Source organism: Polyergus mexicanus, unplaced genomic scaffold, assembly GCF_030449975.1.
Source record: "Polyergus mexicanus isolate NDT 795.1 unplaced genomic scaffold, iyPolMexi1.0 SCAF_5, whole genome shotgun sequence".
Classification (NCBI taxonomy): Eukaryota; Metazoa; Arthropoda; class Insecta; order Hymenoptera; family Formicidae; genus Polyergus; species Polyergus mexicanus.
This window is the reverse complement of record NW_027223325.1, coordinates 4,719,203-4,744,114: the sequence shown is the minus strand read 5'-3', so window position 1 is coordinate 4,744,114 and position 24,912 is coordinate 4,719,203. Positions and strand designations below refer to the sequence as shown.

Sequence of the window (24,912 nt, the reverse complement as noted above, 5' to 3'; positions counted from 1 at the left end):
TCGTCACGAGTTACGTTTCTCGTGCGAGAAACGGTTTATTCGTAGTATTACAACTCATTTGTCGAGTATCACGCTATCCGGAGCCCATCTCGGGGACTTGTATCTCGCGAGATGGGATATTTCGCGTGCATATGTAGGACCATACCCTCGACCGTTTCGACCCTTGTCGTTGCCATCTCCCCCCCCCCTCCCCCTCCCCCGTTGCTCGATATGCTCTACTACACGAATACTGAAACGAAGATACAATGTAGCATCGCCCGCGAAATCGAGCGAGTTTTCCTATCTCGCGTTCTACCTTCGAGCTCTAACGAGTTCTTACGATCGCTCGATTACGCGCGTCTCTCGCAATAAATATTGCGCAATATTAATTTATATCTCTCGTACTCTCTCCCTTTCTTTTTTTAGACGCGAGAAAAATTCTTTCTCGTCGACATTTCGATAAGAAAATTATCGATCTTCCCAGGATTCGCGCGTGTGTTACGTCATATTTATAATTTGCAGCAGATTTGTTATAGACGCATGTATCTTTTTCTTTTTCTTTACCAAGACTGAAACGCATCGTTTTTCAAGTCACGCGGTTATCCGTGGATCTCGAAAGGATTTCACTATCTCGGGAGCGCGCGACGAGAGAAGCTTAACGTTTGCCTCGCGGGAACCGTGAAATTTATGAAAATATCCTACCATTATCGTTATATATTCTAAGATATAAGAACGTATAATACGTAGGTAGTACAAAGTTGAACGTTACGTGCATGTTACCGCGTTGCGTAACGATCGCGGAAAAAGAAGCGCTTCTTGCACGATATATATTCGCAACGAACGTGACGTAGGAGGAGTTTAATTTGCCCGTAATGTACGTGACGCAAATTACGTTGGGTTTACATTTCATGCTACGCTAGTTTACGATCGATTCCATTCAGATAATAGTTTTCCATATCATTTTTATCGCGAGACTTTTTCTCACGCCGCAAAGCGCGGTCCACGCTACTTCCTCTCTTTTCTTTCTTGCTTTTATGTTTCTTTATCAGCAATTAACATGGGGGCGATGCGTGGCGCCGGGCGTAGAGTCGCAGGCTAGTAATCGAAAGATTCCAGGTTCGATTCCGCTCGGGTCCCATCCTCCCATATGACTCAAAAAGAGATTTTCACACATTATCCTATATAATGCCTATATTGGTTTATCATATATTATCCTATCCAATACCTATATTAGTTTATCATATATTACCCTATCTAATACCTATACCTGGTTAATGGTGTATAGACAATTCCTTTCGGAAAGTCTTCCAGCTATATCAGAGAAAAGAAGAAGCAATTAACGCGCTCGAGTAGAGATAAGTTCTTGATTAAGAGCGTACTTGAAAATACGAAGAAAGTGAGCTATAATTTATCAACATTTTGAAATTTAAACAACGTTCCTGTCGCGAGGAATGCACTGGAGAAAAAGTATCGTTGAAGAAATAAATGCAGTAAATCTTCTATAAATGCTTCACGATTTGATTTCTCTCCTTAATTCATACGATGCGTGGATGGAGTGATCGATGGGATTCTCTTTCTCTTTCTTGCATGCTCGTCCTCGATGGCCATTGCCGATCGAAAAATCCCGAGAGCGATCGATGAGGATCTAGATCTGCCAGATGTGCTCTCGTGAGATGAAGAGAGAGGGAGAAGACGATGAAAAAAAAAAGGGAGGAAAGGATGCACCGCCGCTGTTTTTTCTCTTCGTTGGGAAAGTTTTTTGATTCCTCCTGAATCGAGAAAAAAAGAAAGAAAGGAAAAAAGAAAAGACGCATCTTCGCGCGCATGCACACATCAAATATTCGGGTCAAATGGACGCTCTCTCTCTCTCTCTCTTTTTCTCTTCGTCTCAGGAAGAAGCAGCTTTTTTGCGCGGAAGGAAGACTTTCGGTTTCGCAACAAAGGTTGACGATAATTTAGCGACGCAACCGGTCGAGAGTACTACAATTTTTCATTCTAACATCTATTAGACGAAAGAAACATTTTTTTCTTTAACGTAATCTGTCATCGCGATTATATATACGAAAACGGTAGAGATAGAGATTCGCTAACGATCAGTCTTTATTTTAAGCTAGTATCTTTTTTTCCTTTTAATTATTCTTATATTAATCAAACTTCTCATATTAATACATATATTTACATTTTTTGTTTACACCTGGAACTAAAAGATGTATATGTATCTGGCTAGCACACACGTAAATTTAATTCATATTAATAATAATTACCAATATAAAGTTTATGAATAAAATAAATTCGTTCCGGAACATCCAAAAAGATTAAACTTATTCGAATTTTGTTTTCATTTCCTTGCCGTCTGATTCACATATCGTCGTTGAACTAGAAACCCGAAGCTGCCTAGAACCTGCACGGAGACTTGCATCATTATTATGTCATTCTTGAATCGCTCTCCGAAACTATATACACAGCCTCTTCTCGTCTACTATATCCACGCGCATGTGTAGGCCGGGGACCTCGTACGTGCGTGAGAGGATACCGTCATTTAGCAAGGCTAACTTTTCGTCGGCCGATGGTCGCACGATGAGTCCGAAAGCGGAGAACTCGTTCCGCTCATGATCTACTTATCGTGTCGAGGGCGAAGGCTTCGCGTATCATCGCGAAATGAGAATCAGCACGTGCCCAAAAAGAATTTTTTCAACTCTATATTTTTATCATATTGTTCATATGGCGATATTTCGAAATGAGAAATAAAAGCGGATCAATTCGATCTCTTTTTTCCCTTCTCTGTTTACCTCTTTCTCATATGCAAGACGCTTCCACGAGGAACGCGGCAACCGAAATTTTTAATTTCTCTCTTAACTGCTCGCTTCCTACTCTCCGAATGATCGCGGAAGTAGCCAATTCCATTGTTTCGACCTCAGGTGGCGGAAAACAATTCGGCTACCGTGAATTAAATACTTAGTCAATCGCGGGGTGTCTTACAAAAAAAAAAAAAAAAATGAGATAAACGTTTATGTAGATCTCTATGCACAATGAAAGTCTCGTTCGAAGCTTGACCGATTCTTGATAATTGTTGAACAAAAAAGATTATAATGATAGCTTTGTTGTTGTAAATTTTTTTATAAACTTTACAATAAAAGAGAATAAAACCTCTTTTAGCAACAACTCTTTTCGCTTATCAATCTTTCGTGAATTGGTATTGCAATAATATTTTTTTTATCATATCCATAGTATGTGAATGAAAATTATATAAATATTTCAAGTAGCTGTTAAATTTTTATACATATAATATAATATAATCGAACGAAATTGGTCCAATCGAGCGTTCCATGGATTCCGAGCATCTGTTAAACGTATACCAAATGCACTTTCTACGAGATCGCATCGAAACGCTGACGCTTTTTAAGTACATGTAACGACACGCACAACTATAATAATTTTTTTTTAAATTACTTTATAACAATTTCAATATTTTCCCATGCAACAACTAACATTTAATATCGCTTATTGTTATCATATTATCATCGTGAAGATCGCATAAAGTCACATACCTATAATAAAAAACTGAGAGATTTTTATTTTAATAATATTTCTGGTCGATGATAATTTGTCAATTTATCTGACTGCGAAAATTTGAAATGGAAGAAAACAATGTTTTCGTAGGCAGCGAATATTGATTGGAGATATATAAAGTTGTAGGAAATAGATTGAAACTCTTTTATGGACCAACACAGTAAACCGGAGTGTAATTTACGGAGATCGTGCGTATATGATTTTTTTAAGTATATCTGCGAGATATTATGACATTCCTTGCGTAAAAGTTTTATAATGACTGCCTGAAACCGTCAGAATTCATCGTTCGCGACTTTATAAAATCTGATACTCGATAAAATCTCTATCTTTATGTATAAATTAATTTTAATAGCATGTGTATATCATGTTGATAATAACGTTACGCATTATATATTGAGGCGCGTCTTTTATGTATGAACATACGTGTACAAGAGTGTCGTGCAATCGTCAAAATTAATAGAAACTTCTCAGCCAGATCAATAGCAATAATAAAAATTGTTTCGTCGAAAGACTGGCTTTTGTCAGCCGTTATGGTATCGCGTATAACAAAGAGGTACAACTATGATAAAGTCTTATGATACATTCATAATAAAATCTTCTACAGACGAGCACATTTTTCACGCTTGTTTGTCATCGAAATCCACGCTATACGTGGACGTACGTCACGTATCATAAACAATCCTATCCGAATCGAATGGATGAATTTCAACGAAAGTACAGAGACAAATTTGCTTGATGCGCACGCGGGTCTGTCTTCTCACAAGAAGAAGCAAGAGTTGGAGAAAAGGAAGAGGGAAAGAGAAAGAGAGAGAGAGAGAGAAAGAGCGATTTGCAATAGCTCCGTCGCATCTCATAGGTGATGGGTCGAGGCATCGAGTGGGGCCCAGACTGGCCCGTATAAAAGGGGGCTTCAAGACATCCGCGGAGCATCAGTCCTCAAATCAAGGAACGGCAGCAACCATGAGGGCATTCGTGGTGAGTAGCGAGACGAATTTCTCGATTTCACGTTCCTTCTTCCACATTCTCTTCCTTCTTCCGTCATCTCTTCTTTTTCCTCTCGCTGTTCGTTTAATCAGATTTTCCTCTCTATTTCTCTCTCTCTCTCTCTCTTTCTCTTTCTCTTCGGATACGGGAACCGGCTACGTAAAAATAAGGCGAGATTTCTCGGAGAGGTTGAGAGAAACCGTGGTTGAGAGAAACGAAGAGAAACAAAATTCGTACGAGATCGAGATCGTGATCGAGGGTTCCATCCCCGGGAGGGGGGAAGCGGAAGGACGCGCGGGAGAAAGTAAAAGGGTGGGGAGGGTGCGCGGGGAGCATTGTGTGCGGTGTCAATGTACTCCGTGATAGTGACCAACCTGGGAACCGGTTCAGTGATTGTGCTACTTCTCTAGTTTCCGTTCACGCGAGATTAAAAGAAAAAGAATTAAATATCGAGATTATCTCTCTCTTTCTCTCCATCTCTCCCTCTCCTGATTTACGTAATACGTTAACGACGTGGAACGTGGCCGATGGCTAAACGAAAAGGACGCATTCTCCGTGCTCGTTAATCCACCGGCGCTTTTTTTTTTCCCGGAAATGTCTTTAGATACGTTTATCGCTTAATTTTCGAAAGCTTGAAAACGGACGAGATAATAAATGTGAGATTTTTTTTCCGCAATCGCAGATCCTGGCGCTCGCCGCGACGGCGATGGCGCGGCCGGAAGCCGGATATTCTTACAGCCAACCGAGCAGTAGCTACGGTGCTCCCGGAGGTGGTTCCATCGGCGGAGGTTTCGGCGGAACTGGCGGTGGAATCGGCGGTCTTGGTGGCGGACACGGTGGTGGTCTAGGAGGTGGATTCGGCGGTGGTTCCGGCGGTGGATTCGGCGGCGGTGGCGGTGGCGGATTCGGCGGCGGATTCGGTGGCGGTGCCGGTGGCGGTGGAGGTGGCGGTGGCGGATTCGGGGGTGGATTCGGAGGTGGCGATTTTGGCGGCGGATTCGGAGGCGGAGGCTCGCTCATTCAGAAACACATCTACGTTCACGTGCCGCCCCCGGAGGCACCCGAGGACAGACCGATCAGGCCGATCGCACCACCGGCCCCAGCGCAGAAACACTACAAGATCATCTTCATCAAGGCGCCCACTCCACCGACCCCGACCGCGCCTGTAATCCCGGCGCTACCGCAGCAGGATGAACAGAAGACTCTCATCTACGTCTTGGTGAAGAAACCCGAGGAGGCACCCGAGATCAACTTGCCCACCATCGCGCCCACTCAGCCCAGCAAACCGGAAGTCTACTTTATCAAATACAAGACACAGGTAAGGGGGATGGAAATTATCCTCGCGCACGATGTAACATTGTTTAAACAGAAAGCGAGGAAATCTTAAATCGGGATTTCCGTTTAATTTCTTTCTCTTATGCATTGCAGAAGGAAGTCACCGGTGGCGGTGGCGGCGGCGGCGGCGGTGGCGGCGGCGGTCACGGCGGTGGCATTGGCGGTGGAATCGGCGGTGGAATCGGCGGTGGAATCGGCGGCGGTATCGGCGGCACCGGCATCGGTGGCGGAATCGGCGGCACCGGACCGAGCGGACCCAGCACGAATTACGGGCCACCCGGTGGGTCCGGGCCATACTAGTCAATTCACCGCTACCCCAAAAGTCGCGGCCCCTCCGTCCTTCTCCTCCATTATTCACCGACACATACGCGTACACCGCTCAACACATACCTCCAACATGATCAGTGACGACGATACTTGCCGTATTGACGTATCGCTGTATCGTATATCGCGCGATCGCCGAGAGGAAAAGACGACAACAATGATAAAGACGGCGATGATGATGACGATATTGAATACGATGACGACGACGACAACGATAGTGATGATGAGAATAATGATGATGATGATGATATCGATGATCATAACGACGACTACCATGATAATGATGATGACGACGATAATGATGACGATGATGCTGATTACGACGACTAGAGCGAGGGAGAGATGTTTTTTATACTTATTTTTTGCAAGAAAACGGTGGCGAAATAAAGCTTTTTTATGTATTTTTACATAAAACCATGTCTACATTCTCAACTCATTGTATACCCTTGCGATCCGATTAGCCGGATAATTCAACGGAATTCCGATGAATTTTAGTCGGTTTTTCGTTTCCACGGATAATAATATATCTATGATGCAAATGATGAGATTTTTAAAAAAATCGTGGGCACTCACATCGTACGCGCTCTTTCTCTTCCTGAAAATTCGAGACCTCGTACGACCGCCATTTTTACCTAACCTATCAATTTCACGCCGATCGATGACGTGATCAATTAATCCCGATAGTCTTCTCTAGTTGCGCAATTAGCGGTATCGTTATCGTTTCACGATTCTTAAACGACATGCTTTGTATACAACGAGGGATAAAAATCTGTACCAGTCACACTTGTTCCTGGTGGCATTTCGGGCACCGAGCTTTGTCGAGTAAGCAAGTGCCATGGCATTAATTTCCCGCGGTATCTTCCTTTCTCAGCGCGTTCTTCGTATGAGAATTCGCCAAGTATTGCGTGACAATGGCAACAATTCTCGCCGATTCTCATTTCAAGAGAGAGAGAGAGAGAGAGAGAGAGAAGAGACGGAAAACATTGCTGCCACGTTTATTTCTTTCCGAAAAGGTAGCGCATCTGCTCGCGCGAGAAGAAACTTTCACTGCTCCTAAACAACCGCTAATCCAGAGACGAGAGCGATACTCGTCGCCGGATTTCGTCCAGCCGTTTCACTTGCTTCTCTCTCTCTCTCTCTCTCATTTCTTTGACGCGTCAGATTCTGAAGGAATCTTCATGAGCTAATTTGATTCGATGAAATGTTTAGGACACGTGCGACATTCGCATGCATGAGAAGACAGGGAGGCAATTTAAATTATTCAAACGCCGCAATGTCTTTCGCGTGTCGCGGATTTAAGATGATCTCGCGAAACGAGAGGATAGCTCAATTGCTTTCGAGTTAGAGAGAGAAAAACATGCGTTCTCAATATTTGATGACTTACTTTCATCATGTACGCACAATACATTTGCATTAATCTGTCAAAGGAGAAAAAAAGTGAGAGAGAGAGAGAGAGAGAAAAAGAGAGTCGGTTATATTTTGCCGAGCGTAATGAAAAACCGTGATGCAGACCGTATACGTACGTATATGTCGCGCATGAAACAGCTGTTTGCTACTTGAAATCGCCTGGAGGGAAAGATGAGACGGCGGGCGAAAGCGCGCGAGTCTCCTCCGCTCATTGACACGAGAGTTTAACGGGAGAGAGGACGAGAAAACGAATGAAAAGGAAGAAAGGGAAGCTCGCCGGCGGTGTTCCGTATATGTATGTGCTTCGTGCTCTCTCTCTCTCTCTCTCTCTCTTTCTCTCACAGCTCACGTACAACTATGGAAAATACAGAACGAACAATTCAAATCGTTTCGAATTCACGGCACGGCAAATAAATCAAGTCTCTCCTACGTTGCTTTGAATTCTAGCCGCTGCTTTTGCCTTTCCGGGTTGAGTCAGCTGGAACGGAACGAAACGTCAAAGAGGAGAATAGCGCTCCTAGCTCGTATAGTATATAAGATAGTTAAAAAAAACGGCTTATAATTCATTAAAAAAAAAAAAAAAAAAAGAAGATTCACACACGAAATAGTTCTTTCTAAGATTTTAAAAAAAGATACGAAAAAAAAACTATGTACAAAAACATGATATTAAGGTGCAAAAATCCACGTGGGGAAACAATTCGATATGCGAAATACGGGAAATGGGAAGAGATTTGCGAGAAAAGCTGAATAAAACAGGTGGAATGATGCGGGAGAGGGGGAGGGGTGGGGGGGTGAATTAAAGGGGCATCATCGGAGCGGGGAGACGGCGTGTGACGGCGTTCAGGTAATAGCCAGGAGGCAACTTTCACGGGAATCTCTCGCGCTCCTTCTTTTTTTAAATTTCTTTTTTTTTTTTTTTTTTTTTTTGTTGTTGCTCGAAGAGAGGAAGAGAGAAGGCGAGCAGAGACGAAAGGAAGGGAAGAAGAAGAGAGAAACACTTTCGAAAGGTCAGACGACGGCCTCTTTCAAAAATCGGACGGACACCGATGCCGAAGGCCGTTATTCGGTCATTGTTTCTCCCGCGATCGTGATATCATCCGCTCGCGCCACGCTTTTATCCGAGCGTGAAAGCGTTCGTGATCTTTGTCTCCCTTCCGCCCCCCCCCCCCCGCTTTCTGTGCGATGAGACGAATACCTTTTTTTAGATCGGCCGCCTTTTTCGTCCTATCATTCTTTCGAATGCGTCATTAAAGTATACATATATCGTAAAAATTACTTTGAGAATAAAATTCAATATTAATGTACGTCTGGGAGTTTCATAGAAAAATCTATTATATTAATTAAATTTTAATAAAATGGAGAGAGAGAGAGAGAGAGAGAGAGAGAGAGAGAGAGAGAGAGAGAGAGAGAGAGAGAGTCGATCGATAATCAGGCGATAACAACACGTAAAATCACTCAAGCGTGGCAAATTATGTTTATATAATACATTACGTTCGCGGGTAACCATGCGTTTATAATATCCTTACTATTATCTTTGGATACTAATGTCGCTATATTACAGGCGAATGATCGCGATTAATTATTGGCACAAAATATTAATCCTCGCTCAAAGCAACGAACTCGCCGGTTTGTTTCATGGAAATAAATTTCGCATTAGACGAGCAACGTCACGTACAAGATGCACAAGGAAGAAATTAACGCGGGAGATTCCCGTTGCCGCAAAAGATCTCACATCCCACGAGTTTAAGGACGAACGCCGCGCGAACACGCGCGTGCATTCAGCTAATTCATTAGCATAGCATCGGAGATGCGCTCAAGAGGTCGAGAGATCACTTTCATTTCCCGATACCGTTCCACACGATCGCGCAACTCCGTCGCCTTTGCGGAAATCCGTTCACGACGAATGGGGGATTTCTTCGATACCCTTTATCTCGTCGAAAAAGCGGTTGTTCCCTTTTCTTTTTTTTTTTTACGAATGTTAATATTTTTATACCTTCATCTTGCTCCGGCAATCCGGAAATCTTTCACGCAAGAATCTCAGTGTAATGAATTAATGTAAAAAAAATATTTTCGAATAATTCAAATACTTAATCATCCATATATATATATTCTCCAGTTTACAGGCACTAATATATAAGATCGTTAATCGAGAGTTAGAGAAATTCCAGCGAGGTTTTCGTGCTCTCAGGGGGAAGATGGCAAAATTGCCGCGTCGATTGCGTTTTACGCGCGCGGAAATTTTTCCGCACGTTCCAAAAGGCACCGATAAAATTACGATTATGCGACGTTCGCACGGAGGGCAGCACCGTATAGCTTCTCCCACTCCGTGCAATCCGTGCATTTCTTACGTAAGATACTCGGAGGATACCGTGTGCTCGCGCCGGACTATGTGCCAACGGCGCGATGAACGCGGCTCTCTGGACATAATATTCCTCGGATTCTCGCGGAGCGAGAACTCTCACGGGAACGTTAGATTGCAATTCGCGAACGAGCGAGCTACAATCCCGAATACGATGGACCGTGATGACACGCGCGCGCGCGCGCGGTGAAAGGTGCCGGGAGATTAGTGTACGTGCAGCATTATTTTTTCGCGGTATTCGGTGAGATATCTACGACTGAAAATCGAACGAACATATCTCGGCAATAAAGCGTTTTATGTTTTTCTGTCAGATGTAGATCGGGGATATGATACAAACCCATACAGCACCGCAAGATTGCAACAACATTGCAGCAACATTTTTCTGCAAGATTGCAACATTGCAGAAACATTACGAAATGTTGCTGCAACGTTGTCACGATATTGCAGCAACAGTAAAATTCACAATCTCTGTATCCGAAATATTCAGATATGCAAAAAGATTGTGGTGGATTTATGCATACAAGTTTTTTACATCTCTCTTGTCTTCATATAATCTCAAAATTTATTTATTAAAATCTGAAGTATCTTTTGCATGTTAAAAAATTATTATCAAATTTTTGATTTTATATAAGAATGGAAATTATTAAAAGAATTCTTAGTCCAATGTCTGAGTCCCCTGTGTTGGGGTTATATCATACAATTTAAGCTAATAAAAATAGTTATTATATCTTTAATTTTATTAGTCGCTCTTTGTAAACTTTATATAATCATCGTGACTAAAAATTAAATGCGGAATAGCGCAATTTGCGCCACATAGCGGTAAACGAATGAACTAGCGATTATCGAATACTTTCTTTGGAATATTTTTGGAATGTTGCTGTAACATTACTAAAGTTATATTGTAAAATAATGTCTTTGTAATATTTCTGCAACATTAAACTACAATATGCAATATTGCAATATTGCAGCAATGTTGTTGCAAGCTTTAGTGCTGTATGGGAAAATATTATATATTTATTATGTATTATATTATTAATATTAATAATATGAAAAATATATTTTGTAAAATAAAAATATATATGTTTCTTGTACGTTACGTTTCTTAATTCCCATCAATTTAAGGAGGAATTGCACGGAACAAAGCTATACGTCAAAAGTTAATAAATCTAATAAATTTCAAAATATTCATGAATTTAAAATTGCGCAAAGCACACTTACAATCTTATAAAATATAAAAATTAATAATTAATTTATGAGTCAAAGTAAAGATTTGCTCGGTAGAGTATAATTTAATTTAAAAATCGTAAATAATATTTTATTTTAAACTAATTTATTTATAATGACTGTATTACGAAATTTTTATAATGATTGTACACAAAAATTTAATCAATTTTATATTTTAAATTAAAAGGTTAAAAGCGTGCTTTGCGTAATGTCAAATTTATGAATATTGAAATGTATTAGATTTATTAACCCATACAGCACCGAAAGATTGCAAAAACGTTGCATTGATCTTACATTGAAACATTGTAATATTGCATAGAAATTGCGAAATGTTTCTGCAATGTTACCGCAAGCCTGCGGCAATGTTGAAATGTCCGCCCTCAGAAATATTTCAATGTAAGACTACAGTAATGTTACGGTGCAATGTATTTGTAATATTTAAATACATTGCTACAAATATGCAAAACGTTTCAAATTTAATACATAAACTTTGAGGACATATAAAAACATCCAAGAGAGATAAGAAAAAAGATTGTGAATTTACGCAATTACAACGAGTTTTTTCTCGTCTCTCGTGGACGTCTTTATATATTTTCCAAGTTTATCTATTAAATTTGAAGCATTTTGCATATTAAAAAATTATTATCAAATTTTTGCTTTTATATAGAAATGGGAACTATTAAACAATTTTCTGTTATCTAATTAACATCGCTATTTTATAAATTATTTGCAAGTTTAAGAAATTGATAATGATTAAATAATTTAATTCATAAAAATTAAAATTTTATTTATATAAATATTAAACTCCATATCTTAAGTAGACAATAAACGGATAATTTTAACTTTTTTCGGATAATTATTTGTCCGATTTCTGAACACTCAATTCAATATCTGAATTTCCTGTGTTGGGATTGTATCAGACAAATTAATCTGATAAAAATAGTTATTATACCTTTAATATTACTAACCGTTTTTTGCAAGCTTTATATAACCATCGCGATTAAAACTTAAATACGGCATAGATAACGCAACGCGCGTCACATAGTGGTAAACGAACGAAGTAGCGATTATCAAAAACTGTCTTTTGTAATGTTTTTGAAATGTTGCTGTAACATTCTCATAAAATATTACAATTCCATATTCCAATAATATCTCAACAATATTTCATTGCAACTTGCAAGATTGTAACATTGCTGCAATGTAATTGCAATGTTCTGTGCTGTATGGGAACTTTTGACACAACTGATCCGTGCAGTTTCACCTTAAAGCAACGACGTATTCTGACAAACGTTAATTCTTACAACAGCGATTAATTAAACGGCTATTATATTAATTGTAATAATCTCTGAAACTTGTATTCAATTTCTACAATTTATTATCGGTGATTATCGCAATGAAAAATAAAGGTAACCGGTGCGCTGTGCCGATCTCGCGCAATATGACAAAGCGATCATTCGCGTGACTAATGAGTATAGTAGCATAATAAGCCAACTACGTATTGCGTCACTTGCTCAAGTATAGTGCGCGAATTATCTCTTATTAATTCTTAACTCAATATCTTATACACTGATTACGAATCTCGAAATAATTTGATTTTGTAATTTATCGACGGAATTGTGTGCGCGTTATGAAACGAAAGGTTGCGAGAGACGACAAAGTAACAGAGATATATATCTCGGCTTTTTTCTCAGATTCAAACTAATTGGTCTATTCTACTGTATAATCTAATAAACTATATATAAAGTAATTTTAGTGTAATCTGTTATATGTATAAAGTTCGACACGTTTTTCTTTTAAGTTCTCGCTTACAATGTGGCACACTTTTGCCACTGCTCCGCTTAAATAAATATTTCGTTACAACAATAATATTCTTGTTGAAATTAATTTATAATTAATAAGAATGTAACGCCTTAAATAGTAAACTCGCGCGATGAGACTCGAGATAAATTCTAATATTATATTGTAAATATACGTATGTGGGGAGACGAAATTTATGTATGCATAGACTGGAACTTTTTTCTCGAAGTAAAAGGAAGAATTTTGCAAGATCGACATCAAATGGTCGCGGGAGAATCGTAGAAGGCTCATACACACAACGGCACTTTATGGCTTTTGTATTCGTGAACGTTCTTTCGTACACACATTACGTCACGACTAGTACGCTAAAGTAGGTGACCAGCGGGGACGAATCCAAGACGTGAGACGAGAGTCGGAGACGCTACCGGGTGAAAGCATGGGTCATCGTAAAGGCCAGGCAACGTCTTCTAGCCCGATACATCGCATATCAGCTCACAATTACATGAGCGAGCGCGAGTTAAATTCAATTCTTTGGCGGCCGAAAGTCGCCGTTTCCTCGCTCCTTTCCTACGGACGACATTACAGAGCATATTGCCACATATTCACATATTGCGAATACTCGCGTGTCTCATACAACAAAACGTGTCCGCGCACCGGAAATTATATGCATTAAACGCGGATGTTCCGCGAACGGGCGCCACGTTTTTTTTCCCGTCGTTCGCGACGTAATCATCTCCACCAACATCCTCAATAAGGAGACAGTGTTTTTGAAAATATTTTAAAAGATTTATAAAAAACATTGTTATGAACATTAAAATGATGGATTAAGTCCTCTTTCAATCATTAAAAAAATATTTATATTAACATTTGTTATTTCAAACGAATATTTCATGTAAAATAAATAATTAATAAACATTACATAAATATTATTTTTACAATCAATTGTATAACGTACAATTAATAAACAATCAATATTAAAAATATATTTAAAAAATATTGTTTGCTCATTGGGTCGACTTGTCGTCTCCGATTAATTCATATATTCTGAATTAATTGTATAGTATACAGCACTGAAGCTTGCGACAACATTGCTGCAACATTGTAATATTGCATATTGCAGTTTAATGTTGCAGAAATATTGCAAATACATTATTTCACAATATAACGTTAGCAATGTAACAGCAACATTCCGAAAATATTACAAAAAAAATATTCAATAATCGCTAGTTCATTCGTTTACCACTATGCGGCGCATGTTGTGCTATCTATCCCGCATTTAATTTTTAATCATGATGATTATATAAAGTTTACAAAGAGCGGCTAGTAAGATTAAAAAGATATAATAACTATTTTTGTTAATTTAAGTCGTATGATAATGACACTAATACAGGGGCTCAGATATTGGACTAAGAATTCTTTCAATAGTTTCCATTCGTATATAAAATCAAAAATTTGATAATAATTTTCTGATATGCAAAATACTTTAGATTTTAATAAATAAATTTTGAGATTATTTAAAGACAAGAGAGATGTAAAAAAACTCGTTGTATGCGTAAATTCACTACAATCTTTTTGCATCCGGATATCTGAATATTTCGGATACAAAGAAATTGTGAATTTACGCAATTGCAAATTTAGTTTTTTCTTATTTCTCTTAGATATTCTCTGTCACTGAAGGAAGTCGAATGTGTACTGAAAAATTTACATTTTATACTTTCGTTATTATTATAATACAGAAAATCTATATACACGATAGATCCTGACTTTTATAGGCCTAATTTCTTATTATTTTTTTTATATGTTAAGGATATTATGTCGATAAATATACATAAAGCATTATTGCATATATATTATATTGTTATGTTGCTGCAATATTATATTGCAATATTTCTGTAGGCGGACATTTTACTGTTGCTGCAATATCATAACAACGTTGCAGCAACATTTCGCAATGTTTCTGTAATGTTGCAATCTTGCAGAAAAATGTTGCTGCAATGTTGTTGCAATCTTGCGGTGCTGTATGGGGTAGTACGTGTGAGAAGTTTTCTCGCTCTACAAGATATGTTTCTTTTGATCTGATACAATTATAATTACATACACAAATTGACAAATAAGACAAGATTCTGATATCAAGATTTAAATTTGATAAACTTGGAATGTACAAATATATTTTTCTTCCATACATAATATTTTCACATTGTGTTTTCTTAGTCGAATATTGTCGTCAAAATACGTATTGTACAAAAAGAAACGTCCCCTTTTAAATATAAATTAAGTATTAATAGTGAATTGTTATTCAATTATATTCTTTTCGAAGACTTAATAAGCAATTATAAGATTCATATAGATTTAATTAGCTGATTAATTATGCAGAATCAATGTATAAATATGAAATATTAAATAATTAATATGAAAAATCAGACACATAAATTTAATATATTTTGAATAATTATATAGCTTTTACAATAACAATCAATGGAATAAATATTGATATTCAATATTTATTAAAATAATTCTCACGTTATATTTCTTATAATTAGACATTAATAGTTATAGATTTTACTTTCTCTCTTTTTGATTGTTCTTATACAAGCTATACATAATTGTATGTTGTTAAAGTAAATAGATTATTATATATACAATATTTTCATATCCATATTCCAAATATAACTGAGATAATTTAATCGAAATTGATCACTGATCCGAAATAATACTCAATTAGGTTTGTTACACGTGAACTTGGCGTGAAACACGACCGTATATCTCAATCGCACCAAATTCTAAATCGCGGTACAAGCGCCATCTACCATCGCACTCATCAGTTAGAATCTTCAACAATTTCACGCAAGAGGCGCTTTGCTCGTTCCGATTGGAGCCAATCAAATCGAAGAAGAAGAGGAATAGCAGGCCCTTCGGCTTGATACTGGAAAATGGCGATCTGCGAGGTTGTTTGAAGCATAATTTCAGTAAACACACTCGCGGACTCGCAATTCGTTGGTTAAATGTGCCCTGAAAATCATGTGATGTGGACTGTGTGCGATGGCGAGCAAAGAGATAATCGGCCATCAGCAGCAGTTCGTTGAGGAAATCGATTATAATGAAATCAAAACTGAGCAGGTAGTTCTTTCGACGTATTCGTATTTCTCTTATTTATCGTGATATATCTCAGAAAATACGTTCTTCCTTAATGCGTTTGATAACATGCCAATCGTTAATTGTTGCGATTGAAACTTGTTTTATATTTTCATCATTTTCACGGTGCAATCGATATATTAGCTAGATAACCTCAAACGAGAGAGCAACTATATTCTTGTACAAGAGAATACACTCTAAGAAGCGCATGCTGTTAAATAACACATGTTTGTAACGCGCGATCTTGTTAAATGAATTAATTGAGATTTGCTCTCAAATTGTATTTGACCATAGGTAGTCGGCAAAGGTTCCTTTGGAGTCGTTTGGAAAGGAAGGTGGAGAGGGCAGGATGTCGCTGTGAAACACATAAATACGGAAGGAGAGAGAAAAGCCTTCACCGTGGAAGTTCGACAGCTATCCAGAGTCGCCCATCCCAATATTGTTAAACTATACGGTGCGTGTACCAAGAATCCAGTATGCTTGGTTATGGAGTATGCAGAAGGTGGATCATTGTATAATGGTAATATTTAATCTAGAAATCTATTGATTATTTAATTAACACAAATCAATCGTATTAAAATTTCTATTTATATTTACAGTACTGCATTGTAATCCTCAACCGCATTATACCATTAGTCATGCTATGAGTTGGACTCTTCAGTGTGCGCTCGGCGTTGCGTATCTTCATAATATGAAACCAAAACCATTGATACACAGGTAAAAAAAATTAATTTTTGGCAATTAACTCTTGACAAAGTATGTTTTAAAAAACTATAGAAAACTTGACAAATTTTATTTCACAGAGATCTAAAACCACCTAATCTGTTATTAGTTATGGGTGGACAGATGCTTAAAATCTGTGACTTTGGTACAGCCTGCGATTTACACACATACATGACTAATAATAAAGGCTCAGCTGCATGGATGGCACCCGAAGTATTTGAAGGATCTAGGTATACGGAGAAGTGTGATGTATTTAGTTGGGGTATCATTTTGTGGGAAGTTTTAGCACGTCAAAAGCCCTTTGATGATCTTGCGCCTTTGGGCGTTTCGGCCTTTAGGATAATGTGGGCTGTTCATGTAGGACAGAGACCTCCTTTAATAGAAGGATGCCCGAAACCAATCGAGGATCTTATGACCAGGTGAGAAGAAACAGCACAGCTAATATCTATCTTATAAAATCTATTATCAGATCAAATGTATATAGATATTTCTACACGGAACGGGTAGATTTTTAATGTAGTTTATTTGCTAAAAAATAATATAATTGTAAAAAATATATAGCTATGTATTATAGTGTATAAGATATCTCTATTTCTCTCTTGTTTATATGTTACTTTGCTATATTTTTTAAGATGTTGGCAGAAAATACCTGAGGAAAGACCTTCTATGGACGAAGTAGTAAGGATAATGACCAAGCTATCAGAATTTTTCAGTCCACATTTGGAACCTATTGAATATTCCTTAAGTATGTATATAATATATAATTAATGTATGATTTTTTAATGCATTATATGTGTATAAATTATTATAAACATATATACCATATAGAATGTTATTTGCTCAAATGATATTATTGCATAGAAATAATATATATTGCGTTATAGGTTGCAAAGCTGATAACATAGATGAGAATGAAGCATCAAGGGAAGATACACTAGATATAGCCAGTACATTAGATTCTGGAATGAACGGTTCCGTTGCGAACGGTACTATTTGTACAATTCCAAAGCCCTTAGAAAAAGCTAACAAATCTTTAAATATAGAGAGATCATTGCCTTTTGCATTATCTCACGCAACGCCGTTTAGCGATACGCCGACGAATTTCTCGCCACGGCCAAATAATTTAGGATTTCAACGAGTATCTGATGAGTATCTGGTATCGAATAATCATTTTCCTGGAAACATGGATAATAATTTAGAACACGCTAAATCGTCGATCTCACAAAGTGCAGCGGTACCAACGGCGTACAATGACAAATTTGCCACGCTGCAACGCAAAAATTACAATTTTGCTCCATTACATGTGGAATGTGATCCGGTTGGTAATTTCATCGATAGTATAAACTTCAATAATCTCATTTTTATATTAGCTTCATTTGTGTATTTTTTTCTATGTAATAATCATATCTTTTTCTTTGATTATTTTTCATTTATATTTGTAAATCTATGTATCATATTGAAATATATAAATATTTCTATTAAAGATAATACATAAATATTTCTATCAAAAATAATTTTTACACACTATTGTATTTTTCTATGTTGCAGCATGCTTGGGATTTACCGAGCTCGTCTGACACATCTTGGGAAATTCCAAATAATATGGCCGGATTAGATAAAGTGGTACAGAAGACGAAGAAAAATATCCAAAGTAAGTGTATTGTGAATTTGATTTGTCAGCAAGTGTGAGCAACTGTGTGTGACATAAATATCGTTTTCACATAATGTCGATTTATCAATCAATGTGGGATTAAAAAGGCAGTACATTGAATATTGGAATGTTTTTTTTTAATTCTAATTATTATGTATAATATTTTTGGTAAACTTTTAGACTTTAAGTGACGTAAAGTATATCTTTGATTTTAACTAATTGATATTGTGTAATGCGTACAAATATGATCGTGAATGAGTAGGAAGAGTTTCGCGGGACTTGTACTTGCGAATACGTACCCGAACCCTTCTTAGAATAGGTGCCGAAAAAAGATCGCAAAGGGGCTGCGGCACCAAACTGGCTGTCTATGCGAGACCTGTCTCTGTCGCGTTGAGAAGGCACGTTGCCAAAAACATTAGACATTAGCAAGAATTACTTAGGCTTTATGCGGCGATCGATGTATGATTTATAACTGTACGATCGTGTTGAAGTTACGCTGCGAGTCATCTCTATATGACGGAACAAATTGAAATGTCGAGAAAACTAGAATTATGTCTATGTATGATGCTAATACATATTATGTGTGTATGTATGTGTGTGTATAACGTCAGATGTTTACATTCACAAATACATTATATGTATCTGATTCGCAATACGATATAGGATAGAGAAGAAAAATTTCTAACGATTTTTTTAAATACAATTTACGAAAGCGTTGAGAGAGAACACACATTAAAAAGATTTTAAAAAAGGTTTAAAGAGGTCCTATATCAGTATGCTACTAATATGCGGAATAACGTGGGACGTTTTAATGGCACACAATGCCTCAACGCGAGCTACCACGCGGGCGTTTTGAGCTTACAGAGTAGCGCTTTGTGGTACACGAAGTAGATTATTTTCGGCCTAGAATACTAAGCACCGCGGCTGAGTCATCGGGCGCCTTCTTCGACTTCGGGCATCTTTGTCTCTCTCGACTGCGTTGACTAACGCGCATAATGCGTTTATACGCGTATACGATTCATCGTAATTATTATGCGCGCGCGCGCGCGCGAGATAATTATCCCGTTCATGGAATATTGCTACCGGGATAGCAATCATTTATCATACAAAAAATATTTTTCTTCTTTTTTGATAATTTATAATTGAATATATATTTGTGTGTGTGTGTGTGTGTGTAACTATGTAAATCGCAATCTGAAAGATCGTTTATATATATGTCCACGTATATGTATACTATTATATATTAAGAATCAAAAGTATCTCTTAGCGTGAGATGATATATATAGTGCAAAGAGTTGTACAGATAAATTAATAGCGGTCAATCGGAAAAGCGGTTAGAAAGAAATGAGCTCGACATGCTATATTCATCGAGGGTTCGTCGATCGACGGAGTTTGCCGGTGTATCCTGGCAAAGGGCCCGTGTAGCTGCAATAGCGAGTGCCGTGTACACTAAATTTAACTGACGACTAATCGGTAGGACGTGTGACTCGCTTTTGATTGGCACGTTGCGACGGCGACGACGATGAAGAGGACGAGCGAGGAGCAGCAGAGGCGATTGTGGAAATAGCGGAAGAACGTTAGGAGGGGAAAGAGAGGATGATAGGAGGAAAAAGTGATATGCAAAGAGAGGAGGAAGACGACAAGACGAAAGGAATAAGAAGAAAAAAGAACCAGACACGAGATTCTCTCGAGGATGAATCAAGCTGCGGAGCGCGTTTTGTTCTTGGCTCCGTGTATACGAGTTTCGTGGTGTTCCTCGTCGAGGAGTCAGGGTGGGAGGTATTTAGGAGCAGGTGTGGCTGAGTCAGCATCCCCAATATAGATGTGCGTTTGTTTAGTAGAGAGCCGACTCCCTACGGACGAGTACGTCCTGTCGATCGCGCGGCTCGCCAAGCGCGCAATACGAGCTCGATTTTATCGAGGACACATCCGATCGATCCGACCGGGAATTGATCCCACTTGACACGGCCATTCCCGGATCATTCCATTGAAATTAGCCGTTATAGAAAGCGATGTTGCCGTGATAACAAGAATTCAACTCTCAATCGTCACGGCAAGATTCCTGGTATCGCTATTATAGACTCGTCATCTCCGAGGACCCTTATCTTATCTCTCTAAAAACCCGATTCTAGAAATCTCTGTGATTCGCGAGAATTGTAGGAATTATGCTAACAGGATCAGAGAGTAATCGTGGACGTTAAAACGTCGTCAGTGCAGCTGCAGCTTGCACGAGAGCGGCAGTTACCTAGGAAGATCGACATGTGCGACGACTATCCGGAAATCGTCGGCACCGACACTCTCAAGCGCTGCTGGGTCCTACTGCGTTAGTATATGTTTATTAAATTCTCCGCGCGAAGTTGTTTACTCAATTGCTTGTATTTAGAATCAGGAAAGTCTCAGGGAAACATGCGTTCCTCTGTATAAAATTGGTAAGAGTAGGTAAGATAAGCGCGCGATAAAGTTTGATCGAATGCCATGATTCTAGAGATTTCATGAATGATAAAAATATATAATTTATGTATAATGTTATGATAGATGAGATATTTAAGCTTTCAACATTTAAGATTCCAATACCATTGGAAATAATTTCGCGGCTGTCGACATCTGTAATAAATTCTACGCAATGCGGTGCCGCAGGTAGCAGCACTACGAGCGAAGATTTGGGCAATGTCTGCCGCCTCTTGGACGCCGACCTGAGGCCTCTTACGCCCGACGACACTTGCAAACGTTCGCGAGAGATCTTCGAGGAGCACAAGCAGATAGCACAGGAGTATCTCAAGGTGCAAACGGAAATAGCGTTGTTGAGCCAGCATAAGAACGAGATGCTGAAGAATCTGAGCATCGACAGTCTCAGGCAACAGCAGGAGTTGCGAAAACTCGAAGATGAAAAGGTTTCTCTTTTTTTATTCTATATTTTATTCACACTAGCTTGCGGCACTAGTTTAGATTCCAGTAGACGGGATTCTTACCGATAACATCGCCTTTTTTGAAGAATTTCCTCGAGTTTTCAATTAATGCGATTACCGCGATAACTTTCAGGAGTCGCTGCTGAAGCTGTGTCACAATCTACAGCGGCAATTACAGATCATGAAGGATCAGAGGATTAAGGGAGCGTTGACGAATGCTGCTGCTGCCGCCGCCACTGCAACGCCGACGATAGGACCCGCCGTTTCCGGAAACAACGGTTGGGTGGTGGTACCGCGTCCAGACCCATCGAGGCTTTCTTGAGACTTTACGCGTATCCGAGGGTCTCAACAAGAATGTACTTATACGTCACGTTGTACAATCAGCCGGCGATGCGCGATGCGGATAGAATCATACGCATTGAAATTCCAATTCAATTTTATACGAGTATAAATCGCGCCGTTTACTATCGATAAAGTCGTGGCTACGCGAATCTATTTGGTTATCTAGCGAAAGACGATTTTATCACTCGAAATATCTGAGTACGATGCATGGAAACTGTGTAATTGATTTCCGATCTTATGTACAGAAGACGCGGTTTCAGATACAGATTTAATATATGTCTTTCATTAGATTTGCTGCAGAATTTCACAATCCCATCTTTTTTTTTATCTTCTTGCCAATGCGCGTTCTCTTCGTTCGCGAAATTGATTAATACGGCATAGATCTTTCCTGTATGATAATGGTAATAATATTTTTGAAAATGTAATGGGAGATTATTTTTGATTTCGAAAGCCTCGGAGGTATCCTTAATAATAATAACACAATCTAGTCGCTTCGACGATGACTCATATAATTTGTCGAACTCTGTTTACATTTGACGTATAAAGAATGCGTTATATGATGTTTATTATTTAAGCTATTGTATTGCCTATACTGATCAAAATTATTTTATGTATTTTCTCGATTTGATATAATATAATGTATTGGTCACAGAGAAAAGGACATTGCAAATGAAACGCAAATATCGAACAACGATCAACGAACATGGATGCGCAATCATTTAGATTATATTTGAATCTTGCTTCTACGTACGATATACGCAGTACATATATATTTGATTGAATTGATCGTGTATCAGAAATATAATCTGTATACGACTTTCTATAGAATATTTATTACTTTTAGCCAATCGTGTTACAAGAAACAGATTGAGATTCGTTTTTCTTATCGCTTATGTGCGACTGTTTTCTTATTTTTTTTTTCTTTTTAATAGCTGCTTTACATTTCATCTAAATGCAAAATTGACGTTTTCAACAATTACAACAATTACTGGTCTAACGGATTGTAAAGATAAAGACATCATTTTAAATCACAATGAATTCATCGAATGTGCAGAAAAGTTTCTGTTTTAATCGAGCCGAGTAAGCAGTTGTCAAATGCAAGACAAATATCAGGACAAATTGTTGCAAAGTATGTATCAAAAAAATTGAAAAGCACTGAAAATTAGAAAATGAATGCGCAACGATATCAAGATATGAGCAGACTATCGTATCATCGAATTAGATGATATTATCAATCGAATATCATCGAAAAGGATATTGATAGAAAATTCTCACGCGTCAAAAATTGAGTAGTCAAAAAAACATTTCGAGCTAATTTTCTTGTTTTCCGTTCCTATTTTAATTAGAAAATCTCTCGGGACTCCCCATTATTTCGCAATTAAAGAAAGGAGATAGAGACGTATGACAAAATAATTACATTCTGACTTTTCCGGCGAATTCTCTTCCGAGAATCTGTAATTTGTTACCTGAGCTATATGTAAATGCAAATGCATGTATATATACATATGTAAATATAATTTTGGAAGGTTGCAAGAGAGATTTAGTTTTTCTGACGCTTTTAAGATCTTTTGTACGATACCTAAGTATAGAGAATCCCTCGTTTCATACAAGAAGATAAAAAAATTTACGTTATAAGAGTAATAAATTTACATACGGTTTTAGAGATTAATAAAACGTGCTAATATAACGAAGTAATATTAGCACGGGTCATTTCCCAGCAAGCAAAATGATGCGAACTTTGCGCAAAGTTTGCAGCAAACCCGAGCATGCTTTTACAGCAAAATTGTAACAAGGTGTGTCCGGAAAAAGCTTAGCTTTTGCTGGCAAGGCTTGTCGCAATAGTATGATGCACATTTTACGCAAATAATAGAGCACACCTTGCCGTGCACGGCATGACAGCAAATTTGTGGCAAGAACAGGACAAACCTTGCTGTGCACGGGATGACATCAAATTTGTGACAAGAATAGAGCAAACCTTGCCGTGCACGGGATGACAGCAAATTTGTGACAAGAATAGGGCAAACCTTGCCGTGTACGGCATGATAGCAAATTTGTCATAATTCTCTGCATAGGATGATTCAGAAACTCTGCGACAAACTCTGAGGAATGATAAATCTCTCAGAGAAGAATATTTTTTGTGAAGCAATCCATCATGTTTTCTGACGCGTCGTTTAAGAATATGCGACCGAGCAGACAAGAGTTTTAGGTGGCATTTATTATAATTATGAGATGATGATAATATATGAATAATTGAAAATGAATTTGTAATATAATGAATATATGAATTTTATATATATATATATATATTTACATTTTAAGTAAACAATAAACGGATGATTTAAACTTTTTTAGACATTTATCTGCCCGATCTAAGAGAGACAATCAGTCCAATATCTTAAATCCCTATGTTTGGGATTGTATCAGTAATTGAACTGATAGAAATAATTATATTTTTAATCTTCTGTCAATTGCTTTTTGCAAGCTTTATATACTTCTCATGACTAAAAATCAAATATGAAATGGATGCATATAGCGCGTCGCATAACGATGAACAAACGAACTATCGGCTGAATACTATATTTTTGTAAAGTTTGTAATAAAGTAAAGTTGTAAATTTGCTGTCATGCCATGCATGGCAAGGTTTGCTCTGTTATTTGCGTGAATTTTGCATCTCGTTGTGCCAGAGTATACTTTGTTCTGTTCTTTTCGTAAATATGTTATCATATTGTGTACAATAAGGTTTGCTCTGTTCTTGTCGTAAATTTGCTATTATAGCGTGTATAATAAAATTTGCTACTAATTGATGTAAAGTTTGTGTTACACCATGAATAGTATCATACATGTTCTTCTTTGCGTAAAATTTACGAGCAAACCTTTTTCTATTATTTATAGCATCGTGAGACAAAACATTTTGCCGTCAATTTGCTTCAAACTTTTTGACAAACCAAAACAAGACAAATGTTTGCTAGACAATTGTTGTCAAAATTAAAGCACACCTTGTCGCAAAGCTTTGGCAAAACGTGATTTTAACATTCTTGGCTATCTGGATCGATATTTTTATTCCTCGATCTGATTGGATATTGAAACTGTTAAAATATTAAACTATATTAGAAATCGGTTCTATCTTAATAATGCGAGTATCGAACTCGCTTCCTTATAATCAGATTATCGTGAGATAA

At 37.9% G+C, this 24,912-nt stretch overlaps 2 protein-coding genes across 2 annotated transcripts; both read left to right on the top strand.

The window, feature by feature from the left end:
• Positions 1 to 4,471: 4,471 nt before the first annotated feature.
• On the top strand, positions 4,472 to 6,564 carry Grp (glycine-rich cuticle protein). Its single transcript, XM_070295736.1, has 3 exons — positions 4,472 to 4,524; positions 5,216 to 5,851; positions 5,962 to 6,564. Exons 1-3 carry the CDS (start codon positions 4,510 to 4,512, stop codon positions 6,166 to 6,168), a joined length of 858 nt encoding a protein of 285 aa, XP_070151837.1. The 5' UTR covers positions 4,472 to 4,509; the 3' UTR covers positions 6,169 to 6,564.
• A 9,321-nt stretch (positions 6,565 to 15,885) lies between these two features.
• Positions 15,886 to 23,270, top strand: LOC138933123 (mitogen-activated protein kinase kinase kinase 7). The gene is made up of 9 exons (XM_070295626.1): positions 15,886 to 16,096; positions 16,406 to 16,631; positions 16,711 to 16,828; positions 16,915 to 17,253; positions 17,467 to 17,579; positions 17,719 to 18,152; positions 18,383 to 18,485; positions 21,123 to 21,376; positions 21,525 to 23,270. Exons 1-9 carry the CDS (start codon positions 16,019 to 16,021, stop codon positions 21,711 to 21,713), a joined length of 1,854 nt encoding a protein of 617 aa, XP_070151727.1. The 5' UTR covers positions 15,886 to 16,018; the 3' UTR covers positions 21,714 to 23,270.
• Positions 23,271 to 24,912: the final 1,642 nt, after the last annotated feature.